Source organism: Nymphaea colorata, chromosome 2, assembly GCF_008831285.2.
Source record: "Nymphaea colorata isolate Beijing-Zhang1983 chromosome 2, ASM883128v2, whole genome shotgun sequence".
NCBI classification, from domain to species: Eukaryota; Viridiplantae; Streptophyta; class Magnoliopsida; order Nymphaeales; family Nymphaeaceae; genus Nymphaea; species Nymphaea colorata.
The window spans coordinates 1,571,880-1,581,822 of record NC_045139.1 but is presented as its reverse complement, the minus strand read 5'-3'; the positions used below and the strand labels follow the sequence as shown (position 1 = coordinate 1,581,822).

Genomic DNA, 9,943 nt, shown 5'->3' with positions numbered 1-9,943 from the left:
GAAGCCTTTATAGACTCAAGAGGCCTTCAAATTACAAGTGGTAGCCGCCATGGAGCGCTGCCCATGTGAGCTTTGTCCATGAACCTAGAAGACAAGAGAAGCAGCAGGAGAAACGCATAGTAAAGAAAGAAGCAGGAGATGATTGATGACAAAGAATCTAAACCTAATTTAAAAGTCATAAATGAGAGAAAAATCAGTTTTTGGCATGTTTTGCGCCACAAGGTGTCTTTGGTTAGAGACAAGCTCCTTTTTGGAATTTTAAAACAAGGACAGAAGTCACATGGTTTTGGTGGTAGGGGCCAGGAGTCTGAGCCATACCTCATCTCCTTTCTGTACCTTCTCTCTTATGACTTTGACTGTTAGGGTTTGTAGAGATTATAAATCTTTGTGCTTTCATGCTTTGAGAAGCTTGGCACTTGGGTTATTTTTACTGAATTTCAAGGACGAAAGGCTTGGGTTTCATGTCCTCTGCTCTGCTTTTCTTCCATGTGGACCGTAACAAAGTGAGAGAAAATAATTTTGGGGTTTAGTTCTTGCGCTGTTGTTGCTGTGCCTAAATGGTGTTTTCTAGTTGTTTTTTTGTTACTGCAAGGGTAAATTTTTAGGGGTTTGCAGTAAAAACTAAGCGATGAACAGTGGTGTTTCTGTAATTAAATTGTTTATCTGTTTGTAAACATGAGGAGAGAGGGAGGGGGAATGAATGTCTTTGAGTAGCAGAGATTCACCAGGGAGAAGGGTAGCATGTGAGCAAGTTGCTCGGCTTGTCTTCAAGGATGAATGAGGTGAAGCCTGTTCTCTGGTTTCCCTTTGATTATTATTCAAGGTATTACTCTTTCTTTCTCTCTCTCTCTGTCGACTCCATTTATGATTGAGCAGCAACGAGCAGCTTGGTGTTCCAGATGGGGGGTCCTTCTTGTGTCCTCTTTCTTGCGGAGAAGGTGTCTTAAAGCGTTTCCGTTGCTTCTATCCTGCCCTTTTCTCCTCTAACAAGACTGAGCATGGAGGTTTACAACGCTTGTTGGGCTTTTGTTTTTTGTGCTGTTGAGAAACCATGAACACCATCCATCAAAAGAAAGATTTGCTTCTTTCTATGCTGTTGAAAATACTACCCATCAGCAGAAAGTTTTGGTTTCTTCATTTTTAAACGATTCTGTGCTTTCATCTGCTCGTTTCTTTAACCTTTTTTTTTTATGCAAAGTTGGTTCTTTTCTCTTTTCTTTTCCACCAAACAATTTCATATTCTGTTTTTGAAGTTTGCCTTTCATTTTGGTTATCAGTTCATCCATATTCATTCCATCAAAGGACCTGTCATGATGTGCCTGGACCATAAAGTAAGGATTTCACCTTTTGTCCACGGAAAATTTCATGTGGGGTTCTATTTTTCTGAATTTCCTTTTGCATTTTCTGTTTCTTTTACCTAATATCATAAACCTGGTGACGTCCACACCGCAGTTTTTCTGGTCTGCTTGGATACATCGTTTGTGTTTGAAAGATCTTGGTTTTTTCTTTGGGCTAGTATTTTAACGGTGGGCTTCAACATAAGGTATCCTTTTCCGGAAACACATCGATTTTGCCTGTTTTGTTTGGTCCACTAATGTTTCGTGTTTTCATCTTGGTTCCATTTCCTGCCATTGTCTTCACTTTGTTGGGCCCCTGAATGACGAGTTGATCTTGTTGTTATTTTTGCCTTCTAAGGGAAAATGGTGGCATCTTTTTCCAGTCGCTAGGACCTTTCTTATAGAAAGGTGGGGAGGGAGAGGTTGGACATGAGTATGTGGGAAGGGACATGCTCGGGCCGAGGGAAGCTGATGTGCCTGGCCTCTTGGTGGCATTGGTTGTGCTTCCACTGGTTGTCTACTTCTTGCTTGGTAAATGGAAGGAAGCATTGGAGAAGAAGGAGAGGATAAAAATCCTTGCTGAGTTAGCATCTGAAGAGGCACTAAGAGCAGCGTCTTTGCCTCCTCCATCACCACCATCTGATTCTCCTATCGTGGGATCTCCTTTCAAGGCTGGTCCGTATGTTTGTGCTCGGTGCTTTGGGCCTGCGACTACTCGATGCTCCAGATGCAAGTCCGTCAGATACTGGTCTGTTGCTATTCTAAATGCCATGCTTGCTTTGGGCTGTTATTTGGGGAGTTATTTCTTGACGCTGATTGCTTGTTTCCTACCTTCCCTTTTCGTGGCACTTTTCACGATTTCAGCTTCGCTCTCTCCCTCTCTCTCACACTCATGTGCAAAGATTTAACCAATTGGAACTTTATAACTTGCTAACTTTCTCTGTCCCCTCTCGCTAATTTATTGGGATATGCATGTGTTAACTGAAAGCATAGTTTGCGTATAGTTTCACCAGTGATAATATTCTCTGCTCGTTCTTATGTATATAAAACCCCCCACCCCCCAACACCCCCCCGCAAAAGGTTGTTTGGAAAAGGGAGATAAAGAATAAACGAGTCATGTCTTACGGATTGAAACAAATTCCGAAATACCTGTTTGCCACTTAAAATAATATAACAACAATCAGCATGATAGTTGAGTTTATGTTCTCAATTCTTCTTGCTTAATGTTAATGCTTAGTGTGTGTGTGCGCACACACATATGTGTGTGTATATGTACATATCCTTCCTGGATCTGTGATGGCATTTAAGTTATGAGTTGTGGCGTCTATGAAAGGAGGTTGATTTAAAAAATAAGTCTACATCATACACAAGCAGGTTGATTTGAAAAGCAATGTTGGAAAAACATGTAATGTCACCCCTACTAGTCAGGTTCAAAGTTAGATACATAATGTAATGTTAAAACATCACAAATTTAATTGTTAATATAAAAAATCTGAAAAAAAATATGAAAAAAAGAAAACAGGGAAGGGGAAACGATTGCTTTATGTGAAAAGACATCAATTGCATAAGTATGAAAGAGTTCACAAGCATATGCTACCTACATCATTTGTGTTTTCTTTGGAAATAGTTAACATTACCCGTTTAAATTACTCTCAACACTTGAACGGGTATCAAAATAAACAACTTTATGATTTATGATTTACTTATTGGAGTCTTGAAACAACTTAATGCTCATAAAGATTTTTTTTTTTTAATTTTGAAAGGCTTTTATATAGAAACCATGATTAGAAAATTAACCCTACGCTTTTTTTTTTCATTTTGGAGGTGTAATAATGCCTTTCATGTTAACATTCAGGTTCAAAGAATTAATGTAACTTAAAGTTCACAAACCTTTTTTTTGGGTAACTTTTTTGCTATGTCACATGCGTGCGGGTACAATACGGGTACGGAAACATGGCAATTTTCAAAATTTGTGGACATGCAGACACGGCAAATTTTATATTTTCAAAAATGATAAAATGAAAAAAAAAACATTAAGTTAATAGTTCACTCTTACAATCTCGTAAGAAAGTTTGTTTTATCACAAAATTGCTGAGTATTTGAAAGGATTGTTCATGGAATAATTGGATGCATCACAAAAAAGTGATAAAATGAAAAAAAACATTACATTAATAACTTTTATTTTTTGGCGTTTCCCAGCCGTGTCCCGTGTCTGCATCCACGTGTCGACACAAGTACGTGGGCAGTTTAGCCGTGTCCGTGTGTCATAGCTTTTTTGTTTTCTGAAGGCGTAAAATATGGTATGGGTGCACTCATCAAAAGTTTGACTTACTGGTTTCCCATAACAACAGTACTTGTTGTAGTGTATTGTCTATGTGGTCAAAAGCTCTAGGCAGGCCTGTGCATTTTGAGTGTGTTGTCTATGCGTCACTATGAGCCATTTAATTAGATTAAATTAGATAACTCAGTTGTGTCCCAGTTTTATGACAGTGTGTTTGCCTTTATACAAGGTCATAGTACTGGAAATCTCCAGTTGTTGTGAAGAAGGAACTGTTATTGGTGTCCTGAGATCCACTGATTTTCCTTATACAACACTAAAAGTATTCTCCTTTTGATGTTTTACTACCTTGTAGTCGATTTTTTTTTCGACCTAAAATTATGAGAAAGATGTATTAACTTTTCCGCAACACTTCTATTGATCTGATAGAGATGTGCTAAAAAGTGGACCCTGTGTGAGGCAGAAGGTATTCAAATATTATATATTCATCAAACCATAAATTTATAGTCATTGATATATAATCCTATGCTTCATCTTGGAACACATAGATGTCTATGATATGTGTGTAGTGTCGTTGCTTTGAAAATCTTGTTACATAGTCTGTTCCATTTTGTCCATGAATTGAGGTGGACTAAAAAATTTCTTAACCTTAGACCTGAAAAGTCTTATTTATTCTTTTGCATTGCCTGAGATTGTGGTATGGATGTTTTCGACTAGCAAAGCCATCATATTGTTTAGATTTTTAATTTCTGTTGGTTTGGCTAAATCAGCTTGGTTTACTTCTCATTAATGGCTATAAGTCATCGTTTCACCTAGTTGTTGTGGTACTGTGCTTGACATGTCCATGTTTCGATATACACTTGCATGGATGCAGTTTTGGCACTAGTGTGAGATTTTTCTTGAGCCTGAAGTTGCTGTTCCTGCTGTTTTCGACTGCACGAGTTGGATTTTGCATTCATAACAAAAATAAACTTTGCAATGTTAAGCAAAAATAAACTTTCCAATGTTTTGTTGACAGCTCTGGGAAGTGCCAGATAGTTCACTGGAGGCAGGGGCACAAAGATGAATGCCAACAGTTAGATATCAGCTTCACAAGTAGTGTACCAAAATCAGGGTCCCCATCCCCCGTGACGACACCTCCTGATGTTTTCCTGAAATCTGACATCAAGAGTGCTAGGGTAGATGCAGTTTTTTCCACAAGAACAAGCCATTCTAATGCGACTGCCGATGCTGCAACTAATATGCCTCATCCATTAAATGTGGAGAGAAGGCTTTCAAACAGCGAAGTTGACCTCGGCGAATGTTTGAAGACAAGATCTGCACTTGGGACCACCGATAAACCTAGTGCTAGTGATTCTATTAAAACATCTCCTGAGAAAGAGTCAGGACCTGTTCGTAATTGTGATGCCTCTGCATCATTGACAGATGGTCCTTGTGAAGCTTCCAGAAAAGTAGAAACCAAACGCCTACTTGAGATGGTCCCTCAAAAGCCTATCAAAGAAACTGCCTTACAGGGTTCTCCCAAAGTAAGTACTCAAAGCAATCAAAGCCCCCCTGAGATTAGTTGTTCATCTGAGATTTCAACATCTAAGAGATCATCATCACAAAGCCACCAACCCAAAAGGACTGGACAGGCAACCTGTCAAAAGACCTCTGACTCTGCAAGTGGCCAGAGAAAGTTGCTTGTATCTCTTGATAGAGATGGTGAATTGAAGTCTTCCAAGCTGGAGCAGCCATGCAAGGGAAGAACTGTGTCAGAGAGTTCCTCAAACATGTCAGAAGCCAAGTTACATTTAGTGCAGAAATCAGATGTCAGAAAGTACCCTATTGCAGAAGCAGAAAAGATCGGGATCACTATGGATTCCAGTATGCTATCAGAAACTCTATGTGAATTCCTGTTTCATAAGCATATGGTTATTTCATGCAATTATTTCTCATAAATAGTTCTGGACCTACTGATTCCCATCTAAGTTGGTACCTGCTTTCCCACATGCTGATGCCAACTGTTGCCATGCATTTGTACTAATAGTTCCATGCATTTTCACTTAAGAAAAATGATAGCTGTATCAATAAACAGTGCATGCATAGACAAACAAGATCTTGACAAACATATAGTATCAAAATAGATTAACAATTAATATCATTGTATATAATTATGTGTTGGAATTTGGATTTTACTCCAGGTGATTTTTGAACTTTGTGTTCGTGTATTGCAACAAGGTGCAACATGGCACAACTTCTAAACTGACTTATTTATATAGATGATGGCACTTCATCGTCTAAATTTCTACCCACATAATATTTGAATTTTCAATGTTTAGATCTTGAAATTCTTAACTTTCTGATTTTGCTTGTGTGTTCTTGCAGAAATCTCCAAAGCGTCTGTGCCAATAACTGCTTCTCCAAAAGGCACCACTGACACCTTGAACCTGAATGAGAAGACAAGTCCAAGGAAACCTCTCAAACATCCTCTATGTGCTTCTGCTGAAGATAAAGATTGTTCAAAGAAGAGTAAGGTATATATGGTTAACTACTTAACTTTTTTGCAAGTATGAGAATATGAAAGACAGTCCTTCCTTTTTCTGTCTTATTGGACCTATTTAATTTTCTTCAATTTAGCAGATGCTTTTTCCCTACGAAGACTTTGTCAAGTTCTTTGATTATGATGGGCTGGAGTTATCTCCCAGAGGGCTTTTGAATTGTGGAAACAGGTACCGTGCAATCTTATTAAAGGGATATTTTACTACTTACCTTAGTTTCTTGATTTTCTAAGTCCATGCAATCGATATGTTTGTCTATTTTTGGTTGGAAGTTCCTCTGTTGGTCTTCAGTGGCGGATATGCCTTCTTATTTTGAGTTTATATTTCATGCATTATAAGCGAAATCAGTTGGTTCATTTTCTTCGAATGTTTGCTTATGTGATTATACTGTACCTTGCAGTTGCTATGCCAATGCCATTTTGCAGTGCCTAACCTACACAAAGCCCCTGATCACTTATCTACTTCAGAGATGTCATTCAAGGACATGTACTGTAATTTGCTTTGTTTGATTATCTTGCTGGTAGGAATGAATGGAGAAACTTGTATCAGTTGCTTGTTATCTGAATGTGGCCTTGCAGGTTGTGTGCGAGATTGGTGTCTTACATGTGAACTGGAGCAGCATGTATTAAAACTTAGGGAAGATGGAGGTCCTTTATCACCACTTGGTCTCCTTTCACAGTTGCAAATTGGTGGTCGAATGGGTAGTGGAAGTCAGGAAGATGCACACGAGTTCTTGAGGTATAAGTTGTCTGTCAACAGGCTGTTCTTCTTGTCTAAAATTTTGGTTTTCATGTTTGTCTTCTTCCCTTCCGTAGAACTATTATGGATCATCATTTTCATTCAAGTTGTTTTACTAGAGCTGTTTTTTGTGTGTGACATAGTCGTTTATGTTCAGGCTTCTAATTGCTTCTATGCAATCCATATGCCTTTCTGGTTTTGGTGGTGAGAAGAATATTGATACCAGATTGCAAGAGACAACATTCATTCAGCAGACTTTTGGTGGTTGTCTTAGATCAAAGGTGATCTAGTTACATTGTTGAAAGTCATTTCTTGGTCCTGTTTCTTTAGGTTTTGTCTTTACCCTTGGTAACGTTTATGAATTTTCTCTTGATGAAAGTTTCATGCCTTTTTATTATGATTGTCAGGTAAAGTGTTTAAACTGTCAACATGAGTCAGAAAGATATGAAAACATCATGGATCTTACATTGGAGATCCCGGCTTGGGTTGAGTCTTTGGAGGATGCCTTAGCTCAATTCACTTCTATTGAGGATTTGGATGGAGAGAACAAGTATCGGTGTGGAAGGTATGATTGTGCTTTACAGAAATTTTAATAAGCTGCAATTTGCTGAGCTTAGGACAATATATATTTGACCAAGGCTCATCCTGTTAAACCTGAGATGCCATAAAAATTTTGGAAAACCAAGTGTGACTTGTCATTAAGCACCTTCACTCGGTTCTGGGTTGCCATTGGAGTCAGCTTCTAAATTGTTTGCATGATCTTAAAATTCTTATCACATTGTTTTTGAGACAGTTCCATTGCATCATTAATTTTTATGATTTTGTTTTCATAATATAAGGTGTTCCACTTATGTGAGAGCGAGGAAGCAGTTAAACATTCATGAAGCACCAAATGTGTTGACTATTGTTCTCAAAAGATTCCAGGTACTTCTTGTATATTTCACCTGAAAGTGTGTATGCATACACTTATAGTCATTTTGCTTCATGAATCTGAAGTTTCTGCTTTCTGAATCAGACCGGGAAATATGGCAAGATTACTAAATGCATCACTTTCCCAGCAATGTTGGACATGATTCCATTCATGACAGGAACCGGTGATAGTCCTCCTCTTTACATGCTCTATGGTGTAGTTGTTCATTTGGATTCACTAAATGCCTCATTTTCTGGGCACTATGTATCATATGTGAAGGATCTGCAAGATTCTTGGTACAGGATTGATGACACAGTGGTAATTTTATCTCCTCATAATTTCTTGTCATACGTTTGGAGTTTTAGTTTTATTTATATGTCTGGAGTTTTAGTTTTACTTGTCTGACTGCATGCTCTTAAAGGAGTTCACAAACTTCCCATGGTAAAAAAACAACACGAAAATCAACAGTAATATGCTCAAATGATTTGTTTGTGTCATGCTCTTTGCATGTGCATATTTTCATGTCAACTAATGGACTGTGGAGGCTTTAGCAGCTGACATTGGCTTACATAGCCACTGCAAAATATTTGGTTTTCTTTTAGTACACTCTTTTAGTATCTGAGCTCCAAAGAGATGGAAATACTTTTGATCACAGGATTTTGAGAAACTTGTGTGTCTTAGGTTTTGTTACTTTAATGTGAAATTTCTCTCATCACCAGTTGAATTCATACTCTCTCTCTGGTGCATGCTGTGGACGTCTTCTGCCTGCTATTGATTGTATGACCAACTGCGTAAAGTTGAATGTTCACAGGTTGAACCGGTGCCTCTTAGCCAGGTTATGTCTGAGGGGGCCTACATCCTATTCTATGCGAGGTGAGAACTTTTAAAATTTGGAACCATCCTGTATTGAGATTGTCTTCCCCATTCTACCTCTTTTTCCAACAAACTTAAAAGCAATTCTTGCTTGCTGATTTTATTTGCTTCTATCTGAATATGGATTAGATCTTGTCCACGTCCTCCAAGGGTTCACACAGGCAAAGCAAATGCCTTGCGTTCTTCTGCTTCTGGTAGTTATTGCAGAACCTCTGTGGAAAAGCCTCCACAGAACAAGCACCTGAAACTGCCACCACCTCCCTATACTAAAAGCAGTGAAAAGACGGAAAACAGTAGCACTAGCAAAGCTGTTGATTATCACATGAGGGAAGCCTCCAACCGTATGTTGCCATCTAGGAAAGATTCAAAATCTTTAACCATGGACTTTTCAGATGTTACATCGAGTGATAGCAGTTCTATATTCACAAGCTCAGATGATGGATCTTTTACTACAGACAGTGATAGATACTCCGTCAGTACCATGGATCATTCTGAGACTGATGCAATATTTAACAGCTTCAACATTCCGGATTATCTCCATCGTGCTACCTCCTGTAAAATGTTCCCTCCTTGTAGAATGGAGACAAGATACTTCTCAGAGAGAAATGCTTATGTTCTGGATGCTTCCATGCCAGCTCATCTACCTGGCAATGTATATACCGGAAAGCGTCTGGAACAGGTTGGTGCTTCTTTGAACGAGTCAATGAACCCTGGAAGCAATTGTAGCATGTCTTTAAGGCAAAGAAACTACCCAAAAGATGGCCTGCCTCAGACTTTCTGACTGATAGTGGCTTTTCATCTCTACATTCTTGTAGTATCAGCGCATACCCTTGATGTTGTGCATCCCTTTGGTACAGGAGCTTAGCAGGCCCCATGTGTTTTAGTCCTATGGGGCCATAAATTAAATTATCATGGGATGCTGAACAATTTTGTTTTTTTTTTTTTAAATATAAGATAAGCTTTTTTGGTTTTCTCAGAGCAATTCACATAGTATTTCTACTGTTGGATGATAGTTACCTTCTTGTTTTATTAATGCTCTCTAAGTGACTTGCTTAATCTCCCTTAGAGAAACACTCAGGATATTATGTATTATTCTTTCTTGGCGACAAAGGAAAGCTGCTAATTGTTTCAGAAAGTAATCTTTGTCTTCAACTTTCGTTTTCTTATCATGGGATGATGAACAAATTAATCTTGTGATAACACAGAAAGCTTGCCTCATTTGGCAAAGCAATCCAATCCATAAGCGAGAGTGATATGTCCAATTTGA

The 9,943-nt window shown here is 38.4% G+C and overlaps 1 protein-coding gene across 1 annotated transcript; it reads left to right on the top strand.

Annotated features, from left to right (window-relative positions):
* Nucleotides 1–398: 398 nt before the first annotated feature.
* LOC116247628 (ubiquitin C-terminal hydrolase 15) lies at nt 399–9,658 on the top strand. The gene is made up of 13 exons (XM_031619850.2): nt 399–823; nt 1,696–2,085; nt 4,634–5,481; nt 5,983–6,131; nt 6,238–6,326; nt 6,556–6,641; nt 6,734–6,893; nt 7,051–7,174; nt 7,301–7,458; nt 7,733–7,817; nt 7,909–8,121; nt 8,615–8,676; nt 8,806–9,658. Exons 2-13 carry the CDS (start codon nt 1,787–1,789, stop codon nt 9,455–9,457), a joined length of 2,925 nt encoding a protein of 974 aa, XP_031475710.1. The 5' UTR covers nt 399–823; nt 1,696–1,786; the 3' UTR covers nt 9,458–9,658.
* The last annotated feature ends 285 nt before the right edge of the window (nt 9,659–9,943 follow it).

Bases quoted from the DNA above. Each gene is read 5' to 3' on its own strand.
- LOC116247628 (XM_031619850.2), top strand. From the start codon at position 1,787: ATGCTCGGGCCGAGGGAAGCTGATGTGCCTGGCCTCTTGGTGGCATTG. The intron at 7,459-7,732 runs GTATGATTGTGC...TCATAATATAAG, and splicing joins AACAAGTATCGGTGTGGAAG to GTGTTCCACTTATGTGAGAG. The intron at 8,122-8,614 runs GTAATTTTATCT...GAATGTTCACAG, and splicing joins ACAGGATTGATGACACAGTG to GTTGAACCGGTGCCTCTTAG.